The sequence below is a fragment of the Aquarana catesbeiana genome, linkage group LG09 (assembly GCF_042186555.1).
Source record: "Aquarana catesbeiana isolate 2022-GZ linkage group LG09, ASM4218655v1, whole genome shotgun sequence".
In the NCBI taxonomy this organism is placed as follows: domain Eukaryota; kingdom Metazoa; phylum Chordata; class Amphibia; order Anura; family Ranidae; genus Aquarana; species Aquarana catesbeiana.
This window is the reverse complement of record NC_133332.1, coordinates 43,260,110-43,274,548: the sequence shown is the minus strand read 5'-3', so window position 1 is coordinate 43,274,548 and position 14,439 is coordinate 43,260,110. Positions and strand designations below refer to the sequence as shown.

General features: G+C 45.4%; 1 protein-coding gene across 6 annotated transcripts in view; it reads right to left on the bottom strand.

The window, feature by feature from the left end:
- Positions 1-13,927, bottom strand: part of LOC141107550 (antigen-presenting glycoprotein CD1d-like) — a 170,723-nt gene extending 156,796 nt beyond the window's left edge. For 3 of the 6 annotated variants that reach the window (XR_012235928.1, XM_073598366.1, XM_073598365.1), the window contains exon 1: positions 13,768-13,927. Coding sequence is in view for 5 of the 6 variants with exons in the window: in XM_073598366.1 (XP_073454467.1) it covers positions 13,768-13,831 (64 nt within the window). In the remaining variant the exon portion in view is untranslated. The remainder of the gene's footprint in view (positions 1-13,767) is intronic. The other 3 variants (XM_073598369.1, XM_073598368.1, XM_073598370.1) reach the window with 2 other exon arrangements.
- Between the last annotated feature and the right edge of the window lie 512 nt (positions 13,928-14,439).

Genomic DNA, 14,439 nt, shown 5'->3' with positions numbered 1-14,439 from the left:
AAATATGTTGGGCCAACTGCCGTTCCAGGTGTAGTAACTCAACAACTGGTTTAACAAGGAGAGCTTCATAGGGGTCCCTCTTAAGGTTAATATGGAATAAATTACGAAGAAGGGTATAGACTGCACGCTCTCGGGCATGACCACCAAATATGTGCCATGGAGCCTTCTTGTGAGCATCCCCAAAAACAGAGAGAAGAGTAGGTTGGGATAAAATGGGCCAATCTAGCTGGTGTATAATACCACCTATACAGTACTTTATAGGCATTCTTCAAAATAAGAACGTTTCTCGAACACTTGGAAAGGGCTATAGTTATAATCTGCCAGTCCTCTGGATCTAACTCCCCAGTTCCTTTTCCCATTGAAGATGAGTAATAGGGCCTTAATGGAGGCTATTTTGCAGAAATTATGGATGAATATATCAACGATATCAGGCCCGAAGAGTGTGGTCTGGCTCTACATAGGCTCTCAAAAGAATTCAGAGTGTATGGGGTAGGGTGGAATTTAATGAGTTGTTGAAGAAAATGCCTAAGTTGTAGGTAGCTACAGTGTTCTTGCAGGGGGATTTCATGAGAAGAGCGTAAGGCGTCGAATGTCAGTATCTTTGTAGGGGTAAACAGGGAATGGACGTCTGTGAACCCATTCGTGGTCCACCATAAAAATTGGGCTGGGTTTTTGCAATCTGGAGGGAATAATGGACAATGAAGAAATTGTAAAAGTGAAAGGTGAGGGGAAATCATACCTGCAGAGTATTTGACTGAGTGCCATAATTGTAGAGAATGGGCTAAACATGGCCCTATTGTAGTCGGGCGATGAATAGGAGGGATGAGTAGTCGGGCGATGAATAGGAGAGATGAATAGGAGGGAACCAGGGTAGATACGAGACAGGTATGGGATTGGAATCAACAAGATCAATTGTGGCCCATAACAGCAGCTGATACATTTCATGAAGATGGGCGAGCGGAGCTATGCTTGCTTCAGTGTATTAGGTCTGCAAATTAGGGACCGAAAGGTCATCATTGATCCGTCGAGCATACAAAACCATGCTTGTACATTCGAGTACGGGTAGATCCCCATATAAACTGAAAAAGCTTACGTTGGTGTATACTTAAAATATGTGAAGAGATTGGAACAGGCAAGACCCGAAAGAAGTACAGAAATTTTGGAAGATACAGATAGTAGTTATCCTACCGAACCAAAACAATGGTAAATATGTCCAGGAGGACAGCATATCAGACAATCTTTTGAACAAGGGTGGGAAATTGGCCTGATAAAATCCTGCCAATGTCAAGGTAAGGCGAATAGGTCAAAGAGGAGTACCACTAAAAGGGAAAGGCAGCTTTCAAATCCATTAATACTCAATGAGAAAGGTTGACCGACAGAGCATTAGACTTGGAACACGAAGCCCTGAAAGAGAGGCAAAGGTATCTAGAAGAGATAGTAGGTTTGGTAAAGAGATGCTGGGGAGGTTAGTGTCAACAAGATATTGTCGGCGATTAAGGGAAGCAAAAGCTTTTCAATACATTGGGTACTGGAATGGTTAGTATATACAGTAAATGCTTTTTTACAGGTGGCCTATTTTGTAGAAAAGACCCTGTGACCTATTCTGTAGAAAAGACCCTCCTTGACTTTGGAGGTCAATTTTGCCTATACAGTACTAAAACATCTCTCAGCCCACTTCCACTATTTCCACCTGTACAGTATTATTTTGTAGCTGCAGTTTACACCGCAGACAGGAACTAAGGGGAAACTGAAACTCCATTTTACTTCCTAAATGTGTCTTTTGCAATAACTAAAGGATTTAATACATCGAAAGGGAGCAGAGAGAATAAGTTCAGTGCTCACAGCCTTTCTTCATAAATAATATCCTCAAGTCCTTTTATTAGCTTTGTTGCCCTTCTTTGTGCTCGCTCCATTTCCAGAACATCCTTCCTGAAGACTAGTGCCCAGAACTGGACAGCATACTCCAGGTGAGGCCGGACCAGAGTCTTGTAGAGTGGGAGAATTATCGCTTTATCTCTTGAGTTAATCCGCTTTTTAATGCATGCCAATATTCTTTGCTTTGTTAGCAGCAGCTTGGCATTGCATGCCATTGCTGAGCCTATCATCTACTAGGGCCCCCGGGTCCTTTTCCATCCTTGATTCCCCCAGAGGTTCTCCCCCCAGTGAGTAGATTGCTTCATATTTTTGTCACCCAAATGCATTATTTTACATTTTTCTACATTAAACCTAATTTGCCATCAGTTTGTTCATATCTTCTTGCAAGGTTTCCACATCCTGCAGAGAAGTTATTGCCCTGCTTAGCTTAGTATTGTCTGCAAATACAGAGATTGAACTGTTTACCCTATCCTCCAGGTCGTTTATGAGGATCTGAAAAAAAGAATTGTTGCTTTACATAAAGATGACCTAGGCTATAAGAAGTTTGCCAAGACCCTGAAACTGAGCTGCAGCACGGTGGCCAAGACCATTCAACAATTTAACAGGACAGGTTCCACTCAGAACAGGCCTCGCCATGGTCGACCAAAGAGGTTGAGTACACGTGCTCAGCGTCATGTCCAGAGGTTGTCTTTGGGAAATAGACGTATGAGTGCTGCCAGCATTGCTGCAGAGGTTGAAGGGGTGGGGGGTCAGCAGGTCAGTGCTCAGACCATACGCCCACACGGCATTAAATTGGTCTGCATGGCAGTTGTCCCAGAAGGAAGCCTCTTCTAAAGATGATGCACAAGAAAGCCTGCAAACAGTTTGCTGAAGACAAGCAGACTTGAGGACATGGATTACTGGAACCATGTCCTGTGGTCTGTTGAGACCAAGATAAACTTATTTGGTTCAGATGGTGTCAAGCGTATGTGTAACAGAAACCAGGTGAGGAGTACAAAGACAAGTGTGTCTTGCCTACAGTCAAGCACGGTGGTGGGAGTGTCATTGTCTGGGGCTGCATGAGTGCTGCCGGCACTGGGCAGCTACAGTTCATTGAGGGAACCATGAATGCCAACATGTACTGTGACATACTGAAGCAGAGCATGATCCCCTCCCTTTGGGGACTGGGCCGCAGGGCAGTATTCCAACATGATAACAACCCCAAACACACCTCCAAGATGACCACTGCCATGCTAAAGAAGCTGAGGGTTAAAGTGATGGACTGGCCAAGCATGTCTCCAGACCTAAACCCTATTGAGCATCTGTGGGGCATCCTTAAACGGAAGGTGGAGGAGCGCAAGGTCTCTAACATCCACCAGCTCCGTGATGAGGAGTGGAAGAGGACTCCAGTAGCAACCTGTGAAGCTCTGGGGAACTCCATGTCCAAGAGGGTTAAGGCAGTGCTGGAAAAAAATGGTGACCACACAAAATATTGACACGTTGGGCCCAATGTGGACATTTTCACTTAGGGGTGTACTCACTTTTGCTACCAGCGGGTTAGACATTAATGGCTGTGTTGAGTTATTTTGAGGGGACATCAAATTTACACTGCTATACCAGCTGTGCACTCACTACTTTACATTGTAGCAAAGTGTAATTTCTTGTCACATGAAAAGATATAATAAAATATTTTCAAAAATTTGAGGGGTGTACTTACTTTTGTGAGATACTGTGTGTGTGTGTATATTTATAGCGCCACCCCTGAAGGAGCCGCTTGGTGATTTTGGGTTCTCTGATCTCCGCCTCAACTCCAAGATTGACCTCAGCCCCTCTGGCACACCTGGTTAAATAAAATTACTGCAAACACATTTAACCGCTTCCCGCCAGGCCTATAACAGAATGACGACCGGGCGGTGGTTCAGTTATCCTGACTGGATGTCATATGATGTCTTTCAGGATAACAAGCTGGAGTGTGCCCCTGAAACACCGCAACTTCGATCGAGGTAAAGAGCCTCTGACGGAGGCTCTTTACCACCTGATTAGCTGTGTCCAATCACAGCTGATCACTGTGTAAACAGGAAAAGCCGTGTATCGGCTTTTCCTCTATCGCATCTGACAGACGCGAGTAGTGGAGAGCCAATCGGCTGCTCTCCTGACAGGGGGGTGTGCGCTGATTGATTATCAGCACAGCCCCCCTGAGGATGCCCACCCAGGAGCACCAGGGATGCCACCAGGGATGCCCACCATGGAGGACCACCAGGTATGAAACCCATGACCACCAGGGATGCCACTCAGTGCCTATAAATGATGCCAATCAGTGCCCATAAATGCCAATCAGTGCCCATCAGTAATGCCTGCCAGTGCCTCCTTATCAATGATGCCCATCAGTGCCATCTATCAGTGTCCATCAGTGCCACCCACCAGTGTCCATCAGAGCTGCTAATCAGTGCCACCCATAAGTACCCATCAGTGCAGCCTTTCAGTGCCCATCAGTGCTGCCTATCAATGTCCATCAGTGCTGCATATCAGTGCCACATATAAGCGCCCATCAGTGCCACCTATCAGTGCCCATCAGTGCTGCATATTAAATCATATGAAGGAGAAAACTTACTTATTTACAACATTTTATAACAGAAACAAAGAAAAACGTTTTATTTTTCAAAAAATTCAGCCTTTTTTTATTTGTTTAGCAAATAAAAACCCCAGTGGTGATCAAATACCACCAAAAGAAAGCTCTATTTTTGGGAACAAAGTGATACAAATTTTGTTTGGGTACAGTGTTGCATGACCGTGCAATTGTCATTTAAAAAGCGACAGCACTGAAAACTGCAAATTGGCCTGGGCAGGAAAGGAGGAAAGTGGCCTGTATTGAAGTGGTTAAGGACACAAGTGGAAAATACTGTTGTCCTGGCGGTGGATGGTCGCCAAAAAACAGGCACATACCTGGTAGTGATAAACAAGGTGAATATATTACCATGGTTTAAAACATGTGGAGACTTACAGCACTGTTAAAACTTGCTGCAGAGAATCAATACAATAGAAACGACAACCTTCAATATTGGAGACTGTAACTATAGAAAGACAGTAATCTATGTGCCCATAGCATGGTGCTGAGAGGGAGGGGAGAAGGTTTGTCAACTTCCCAGTTCCTTCTGGGCCACAAACACCATTGAGAGGTAAATGACACAAAAAAATGGGTTAAACAGGTACAGTAAGCACAGTTCCATAACGTTACAGGTCCTGGGGCAAAGAGTACTAGTGTCTTCTGCTAGCAAACATTGGGGCCCTTTGTTTTAGGAGTAGGTTGAATCAAGCAAAGTTGAGACAGTAATGATCTAGGATGTTCTGTTAGGTAGTGGTTTGTAAGGACAAACCGGCTAAAGGTGCCAGCTTCAAACAAGCATCCTCTGACACTAGAAAGGGGAATAGGTGTCTGCATGTAGTGTCTGTACTGTGTTAAGAAGGAGTTTTGGGTTTACACCCGCTCACCAGTCTTCTGAGTGATGACACAATGGAGATTCCAAATGCTGGTTCAGGCTCCTGGCAATGTTGAAAGGCACCAGATCACCTCCTGTTGGCCGATCAGGAAGACTGGTAGTGAAATTCACAAGTTGAAAAGACAGCGCCCAACCCGATACCTGGATTGGTATTGCGATCCCTGAAGCAGTTTGGGTTGTCTCTGCTGAGCTGGGTGGTGCCGGGCTTCTGAGCAGAGTCCCTGGGCTGAATGGTGGCGGACCGTGTAGGTGACACTGTTCCTGGCTCCCCTCAGTTTGGCAGCACTCTCCTGGTAGTCTTGGAAAAACTCTCTCTCTCCCTTAGGTGGAGTTCCACCACACAGTCCTGTCACCTCACAGCTCCTGTGCTCTGTCCCCTCTGTTGGGTGTAGACTGTGGCACAGCAAAGGGGCTTTTTGAGACTTGGTATCTGTCTCTCTCTCAGCCTGGCCACTTCAGCCTCTTCTCACTGTCACACGCACTCCTGTCATCTCTCCCCCTTCTCTCTACCTCAGCCCTTTTTTTCCTGGGTTCCAGGCTGTACTCCTTGTCATGAGCCGGGCATGCTGGGGGCTGTAGTTTTGCCCCTGTAAAATCCAATGGGCTGCATATCTTCAGAACTACATGTCCCTTGATGCCCCCTGGCTTCCTGTAATTGGTCCTCCCACTTCAGCCAATGGGGGAGGAATTACAGTGGGCGGTGATCCCTGAGAGCATCCCTCTGTCTTATTTCGCGCTGCTTGACATAAGAAGGGGCGAGCGGGCGAAATGTACTGACATCCCACGCTCACTTCCTCCCCTGTCACAGTGCCACTACCACTTCTCATTCCCACAGCTGCTTGACAGAAAGCGGGGGAAAGAGACATAGACAGCCACTCCAGTCCCCACTGTGGCAGCGTGTGCCTCCATCTGGTGGCTTTCATTTTCCCCTGAAAAATTCTGTGTTCACTTATCACTCCCGCAGCTGTGACAGTGTTTGCCATGTGGGGAGGGAGAATTGGAGAGTGTGGGCAGTGCTGGCTGGCACCCGCTACACACTCCCACTACCGAAAAACCTTTGGTCCCCAAAGAAGGGACAGTGTCCATCAGCATATAATGTCCACAACCTGTTACATGCTTTCAAAATACATTGGAAGGTAAAGCAGGTTAGTATATTATCGAAAACAAGCAATTGGCATGTGTGTATGGACCTGGCAAGGGAACCTCCCACGATTTGTCATAAGAGGTGAGGTTGTCTTGGCCACAAGCCACCGATATTGGGATGGCCCACCTAGATGTGCCAGGGGGTGAGTTGGAGTCGCCCTCCACTAAATCTGTAATGGGAAGGGTCAGCAGGTTGTGAATTCTCTGAGATGTGAGGATAACTTCTTCAGAACTTTCGCCTAAAGTATTGTAAGTCAGTCTTTTTGGTGGATGAATTGTTCACTTTTCCTCCAGTGGCGGCTGGTGAAGTTTTAGGATGGGGGGATGCCAGACCCCACCCTTCCTTTTTGACCCCTCCCACTTGGTGAAAATGGGCGTGGTTTCAGCGAAATGGTGGGTGTGGCTCTAAGGTGGTGTAGTTAGCATCTGAGATGAACGAGGGATGGAGGGAGAGGGATGGAGGGACAGCAGGCCCAGATCCTACACAATAGAAATAAGAATAGAAATATGTGTATTCTAGAAAGTTTAACAATAAGCAGATAAAGATATTCCAAACACCTGTGTTAGCACTTTAATCATCCCGGCACCATGGTTGTTATGGTGTCAGGATGATTGAAGCGCATTAATTCTATTATTACATTTTAATATAAAAGGAAATCATTCAACTCACCATAATACAGAATCAGTGGGAGCCCTGAGCGTGTCACTAGCCACGTCGCCTGCCCTCAGGTGTCCCCAGCGGAGTCTGTCCTTACATCAGGTGCCCCCAGCGGAGTCCCTCCTTACATGCAGCCTGTGTGCCACTAAATACAGCCTGTGTCCCACCAAATACAGCCTGTGTCCCACCAAATGCAGCAGCCTGTGTCCCACCAAATGCAGCAGCCTGTGTCCCACCAAATGTAGCAGCCTGTGTCCCACCAAATGCAGCAGCCTGTGTCACCAACAAATACAGCAGCCTGTGTCACCACCAAATGCAGCAGCCTGTGTCACCACCAAATAAAGCAGCATGTGTCACCACTAAATAAAGCAGCATGTGTCACCACCAAATGCAGCAGCCTGTGTCACCACCAAATGCAGCAGCATGTGTCACTTCCAAATGCAGCAGCATGTTTCACCACCAAATGCAGCAGCATGTGTCACCACCAAATGGTGCAGCCTGTGTCACCACCAAATGCAGCAGCATGTGTCACCACCAAATGCAGCAGCCTGTGTCATCACCAAATGCAGCAGCCTGTGTCACCACCAAATGTAGTAGCCTGTGTCACCACCAAATGCAGCAGCATGTGTCACCACCAAATGCAGCAGCATGTGTCACCACCAAATGCAGCAGCCTGCATGTGTCACCAGGGCCATTTTACCTGTCCTGCAGTTCAAGTGTGCATGTAATTTCCCCCCTCCATTTGTTCCAGTTACTGACCTTCACCTACAGATTATCTGCCAGAGTGCCAGTGCCTGAATTTTCAGTTTTATTTTTAATGTGAGCCTTCCATGGCACAGGAAATGTCTTATTAAAAAGTATGCCATCACTGTCAGTACAGTGTCCCACCAAATACAGCCTGTGTCCCACCAAATGCAGCAGCCTGTGTCCCACCAAATGCAGCAGCCTGTGTCCCACCAAATGCAGCAGCCTGTGTCACCAACAAATACAGCAGCCTGTGTCACCACCAAATGCAGCAGCCTGTGTCACCACCAAATAAAGCAGCATGTGTCACCACTAAATAAAGCAGCATGTGTCACCACCAAATGCAGCAGCCTGTGTCACCACCAAATGCAGCAGCATGTGTCACTACCAAATGCAGCAGCATGTGTCACCACCAAATGCAGCAGCATGTGTCACCACCAAATGGTGCAGCCTGTGTCACCACCAAATGCAGCAGCCTGTGTCACCACCAAATGCAGCAGCCTGTGTCACCACCAAATGCAGCAGCCTGTGTCACCACCAAATGCAGCAGCATGTGTCACCACCAAATGCAGCAGCATGTGTCACCACCAAATGCAGCAGCCTGCATGTGTCACCAGGGCCATTTTACCTGTCCTGCAGTTCAAGTGTGCATGTAATTTCCCCCCTCCATTTGTTCCAGTTACTGACCTTCACCTACAGATTATCTGCCAGAGTGCCAGTGCCTGAATTTTCTGTTTTTATTTTTAATGTGAGCCTTCCATGGCACAGGAAATGTCTTATTAAAAAGTGTGCCATCACTGTCAGTACAGTGTGTATTTTCTGTTCACTCTCATCATTTGGCTGCTGTTCATGTGTGCCTGTAATTTTTTTTACACCCATTAGTTCCAGTTACTGTCTGATCTGATAATCCAGTCAGTGCCTGCCTTTTCTGTTTTTATTTTTAATGACATCTTTATGAATTATTTTCAACCCCCCTCATGCTGCGTGGCAGCGTGCTCTCTTACCTTCCTCCTGCAGCTCCACTCGGGGTGAAGAACGGAGCTGCCGACGTCACTTCTGGCTTTTGTCTGTTTCATGAAACCCGGAAGTGACCTCCAGATTTGAAAAACAATGCTCCCGCCCGTAGAATAACTCTGATTTTACGGGCGGAAGCTACTCGGCGCTTTGTATTGCACCGCAAGGCGGGTTAGACACAAATAAAGCACCACGTCTGCAATCTTGTGATTGCATTGACGTGGGACTTCCCACAGTGCACTGCATCCGGCACCACAGTGCACTTTGTCAAAGGACTTTTTTTTTTTTGTTCTTAAAGGGGCTGTTTTAAATTTTTTTTTTAATACAGGAGGGGGGGCGGCGCCTGGGCGCCCTCTATGGACGGCCGCCACTACTTTCCTCTCTGCTCTTTGAGCTCAGGTGTTTCAGGTATAACCTATAGTTCTTTTATAACTGAGGGCGGGGCCACACGGTGACGTGGCCGGGTGACCCCGCCCCCCTCTGCCGCACGGGGACATCCCTATGGCTTCCCCGCAGCGTCACAGGGGGGCGGGGTCACCCGATTACTTTTATGTGTATTGCCGGGGCAGACAATTCATTATAGCCACGAGCACTTTTAAATGACTTTTTTTTCCTTTAGAAATGTCATTTTGCTCTCGGACTGTTCTAAATACGGGAAACGTGCCACTTTACAGGCATACTATAGACACCCCCTAGGTATGAAATTTAAAGGAATATTTCACTTTAAGCATTATTAAAATCGCTGCTCCCGAAAAAACGGCCATTTTTAAAACTTTTTTTGCATTGATACATGTCCCCTGGGGCAGGACCCAGGTCCCCAAACACTTTTTATGCCCAAAACTTGCATATAAGCCTTTAAAATTAGCATTTTTGATTTCTCCCATAGACTTTTAAAGGGTGTTCCGCGGCTTTCGAATTTGCAGCGAACACCCCAAATTGTCTGCTATTCGGTGAACACACAATGTTCGAGTCGAACTTACGTTCGACTCGAACATCGGGCTCATCCCTAGTAGGGAGTAGTTCTTGACTTCTGAACACCTAACAGGTCTAACAGTCTAATGCCGCATACACATGAGCGGACTTTACGGCAGACTTGGTCCGGTGGACCGGACTCCGTCGGATAATTCGATCGTGTGTGGGCTCCAGCTGACTTTTTTCCCCAAAAGTTCGACGGACCTAGAAATGAATCATGTTTCAAATCTTTCCGACGGACTCGAGTACGGTCAAAAGGTCCGCTCGTCTGTATGCTAGTCCGACAGACAAAAACCGACGCTAGGGCAGCTATTGGCTACTGACTGTGAATTTCCTTATTTTAGTCCGGTCGTACGTCATCACGTACAAATCCGTCAGACTTTGGTTGATCGTGTGTAGGCAAGTACGTTCATTCGAAAGTCCGTCGGAAAGTCCGTTGTAAAGTCCGTCAAAAAGTCCACCGAACATAGTCCTTCGAAAAGTCTGCCCGTGTGTACGCAGCATAACAGTCCTTTAATGAGTCTGCTCCTAAAAGTCTCTCCCCTGGTCAGAGTGAATACGCTGAGGTGAGCCATAGTGGACAAAGAATTTCTCTACCAGAATTTATGCCACTGTAGATGCTTGCTGGTCTTTAGTTGGGAATGCCTGGGCCTACTGGGTGAAATGGTTGATCACCACCAGAACATTTCCCTGTCCACTCAAGTCAGGCTCCAGACACAGAAAGTAAATACACACCAATTCCAGTGTTTTCCTCTGTATACACTGTATGCAGGAGTGACAGTATCCCTCAACTTCAGGCCTCGTACAGGGCCAATAGAACCGGTCTAGCACCAGTTTGAATGTCCTTTCGGGCCCTAAGTGGCCATGATTGTCATGAAAGGCAGTCAGCACAGTCTCTCTATGCTTTCTCAGTAAGAATAGCTGCCACTTAACTTCAGGATCATCCAAAGGGCCCATTCGGTAGACCACCCTGTTGTGTAACTTCAGTCGATCCTATTCCTTGTGTACTAGTCGTGCTTCTTTTTGAGAGTCTGTTAGCAGTAGATCTGGGCGTTGGTCTTCCAGGGCCTTCAATGTTAAACTACAGAGGGGATCTTCCATCTGGTCCTTTCTTAAGTCCCTGTCTGAAAGCTTAGGTAGGCTTTTGTCCCTGACAGACCACAGTAGTATTTGGGGACACCTGCCTCTGAGACTCAGATGGCTTTGACAGAAGGCTTGTGTCCCTTCTGGAGTCAGTTGAGTCCACTCTTCAGTGGAAACACCCAAGTCATAGGGTCTCCTTGACAGGGCATCAGCATCTCTTTTCCCATTTCATGGGCGGTATTTTAAGCTGAAACGGAACCCTGATAGTGCAGCCAACCACCTGTGCCTGGTGGCAACTAGCTTGGGGGTGGTAAGAATATATGTGTGCGGGTTGTTATCGGTCTTGACTACGAAGTCTGCACCATACAAGTAGTCTTTCAACTTGTCCACCACTGCCCACTTTAGAGCCAAGAATTCCAACTTGTGAGTAGGGCAGTTTTTCTCAGCAGGTGCAAGACTTCGGCTCACATAAGCAACAGGCCGCAGGTGTCCATTGTGCTCCTGATACAGTCCCCGCCTAGCCCGTCTCGACTGGCATCAACATGTAGCTCATAGGACTTGGTTGGATTGGCATAGGCCAGAACAGGAGCAGTCGTTAGACTCCACTTCAGCTGCCGAAAGGCTTGCTCACACTGGTCGGTCCACTGGTCTTGGGTTACTAGATCGACTCTCTGGGCTTCCTGGGTCCTCTTATTTGCTCAAAAGGTCTTGTTGAATCCTGATCATCCTCATTCTTCAACAACGCATTAAGGGGCCTAGCTATTTTAGCAAATCCTTCAACGAATCTTCTAGAGTATGAACAAAATCCCAGGAATGACCTAAGCTTGGTCACATTGGTAGGCCTTGGCCAAGAGCTCTATTTGTGTAAAAAAATTATATAGATTTTGTTTGGGTACAGCATTGCATAACCCAGCAACTGCCAGTTAAAGTAACGCAGTGCTGACTAGCAAAAAATGGCCTGGTCATGAAGGGGGTAAAACCTTTCAGAGCTGAAAGCAACTTCACCTTTAGTTGTGTGTAATATGGAGAGGAACCAGACACATTAAACAGTTAAAAAATTTTAAAGGCATAGCAAAGCCACAGTAAAAGCTTCAAGCATTAAATATTTTTTTTCTCATATCTATAGTTTTTCTTTGTTTACAAACTTTTTTATTTGGTATAAAGTAGTGGTACAAAGAAATTCTCGCACATTAAGAGCAATGCAACTTAGATTATTTTAACCACTTGCCGACCAGCCGCCGGCATTATACTGCGGCAAGTTGGCACGGCTGCACGACTCGCCTTAGGTGTACATCGTATAAGAGCAATAGGGGACGCGCTTGCGACACTGGGGCCGATGCGCGTGGCCGGCAGCCGCGATGTCTGCCAGCCACCCGCGATTGCTCCTCCTAAAGTCTGTTTACCTTGACAGATCCCCGTTCTGACAGGGGAGTAGAGAGAGGTCTGCTGCTCCTAGTGATCAGGAACAGCGATCCTTCTGCTCCTCCAGTCAGTACACTGCCCCCACAATTAGAAACACCTCCCTAGGGAACACTTGATTGCCCCCTAATGTTAACCCCTTTCCTGCCAGTGACATTTATACAGTAATCAGTGATCGCTGTATAAATGTCACTGGTCCCAAAAAAAGTGTCAAAAGTGCCCGATCTGTCCGCCGCAATGTCGCAGTCCCGCTAAAAATCGCAGCTCACCGCCATTACTAGTAAAAAATAAATAAATAATAAAAATGCCATAAATCTATCCCCTATTTTGTAGACACTATAACTTTTGTGCAAACCAATCAATATATACTTATTGCGTTTTTTTTTTTACCAAAAATATATAGAGGAATACATATTGGCATAAACTGATGAAGACATTTTTTTTTTGAAAATTTATTATAGCAAAAAGTAAAAAATATTGTTTTTTTTTGTTTATAGCGCAAAATATAAAAACCACAGAGGTGATCAAATACCACCAAAAGAAAGCTCCACTTGTGGGAAAAAAATGCACATAAATTTTATTTGGGTACAACGTCGCACGGCCGTGTAATTGTCAGTTAAAGCGATGCAGTGCCGTATCGCAAAAAATGGGCTGGTTATTACATTTTGAGAGGGTGAATATATTGTTATTAGTCCACCATGCAAAGTCTATAATACCATGTTCTCCAGGAGAAAATTTGGGGTCTCCTAAAAAGGATGCTTGTGGGGGGGTGGCAGAAATCAAACCATATGTCTTGTTATATAGTCTCCAGTACATCTCTATAGTTTTATTGATATGAGAGAACATTTTTTTAAATAACTAAAATATAAAAGTTGCATTTTCTGTAGATTACAGCTCATTATTCTATCGCTTCCCTTTGAGTAAGAACCCTCTACTGTCTGCATTATACCTGTTTTTTAATGGGCAGTACTTTTTCCATCATTCATCAATCAATTTACAATTTAGAAGCAAAAACATCTTACTGATTGTAACATTATCTTTCACACAGCAGTAAATCAGTGTGGCAATGAGTGATTTTTATAACAATAGGGGAATGTATCGCCAAGAGGTTTCAAGGGTCTTTTTAGCAGTAAGAAAAGATCCCTGATGTGGAATTTGTGTTCTAGAATATTTCAATCTTATACTCTTTGCAGTATGTTAACGTGTTGTTTGACACGTTGATGTATCTGAGAATAAAAGTTGCAAAGCATCATAAATATATTTAAGATAGATAGATAAGTACGTAATTGTCATTACCACAAGTCACAGTGAAATTGCTTTATAAAAAAACTACTCACACTTTTTAAACAATTAATATAAAACAGATCCATGTTATTTTCTTACCTGCTGCTGTAATGCTCAGTGGTAAGAGAAGGAATAAAATAAAGGACGGCAGAGGAACCTTCATCTCTCTTCTTTAAAACTTCTGTGAGAAATAAAAAACAGCTATAAAATGATAGCACCAGGAAATGTACTTGTGTGTTTATGCGAAAAGGGAAAACTCTTCTTGTGATTTTACTGTGTAGGAGGAACTGGCTACTGGGTAGGTTTCTATTGCTATACACAGGTCACGCAGGGACCCCGTCTGACCTAAGGTTTATCTAAAGCTATGAAAAATTTAATATATTGCAGTTTACGTGTCCTGTGACAGCTGCATTGGATCTAATTTTTTTACACTAAGAACATGTTTAGAAAGCACAAACAATACTTGTTGATCTTACCAGAAATTATGTGTTCTTGTCACTTTCTATGAGCTTAGCTGAAAGCATAAAACAATGTTATCTTCCTTCTGTAAAGCACTAATTCTCCTAACTCCAATCTCATGGAGAGGAAGAGGACAAGACATGTTTAAAGCTGTTGAAGATGTTGGTGCCAAACTGTACATCTGTTCTTTAGAAGAGGCTTCCTTCTGGGACTACAGCCATGCAGACCAATTTGATGCAGTGTGCGGCGTAAGGTCTGTGCACTGACAGGCTGACCCCCACCCCTTCAACCTCTGCAGCAATGCTAGCAGCA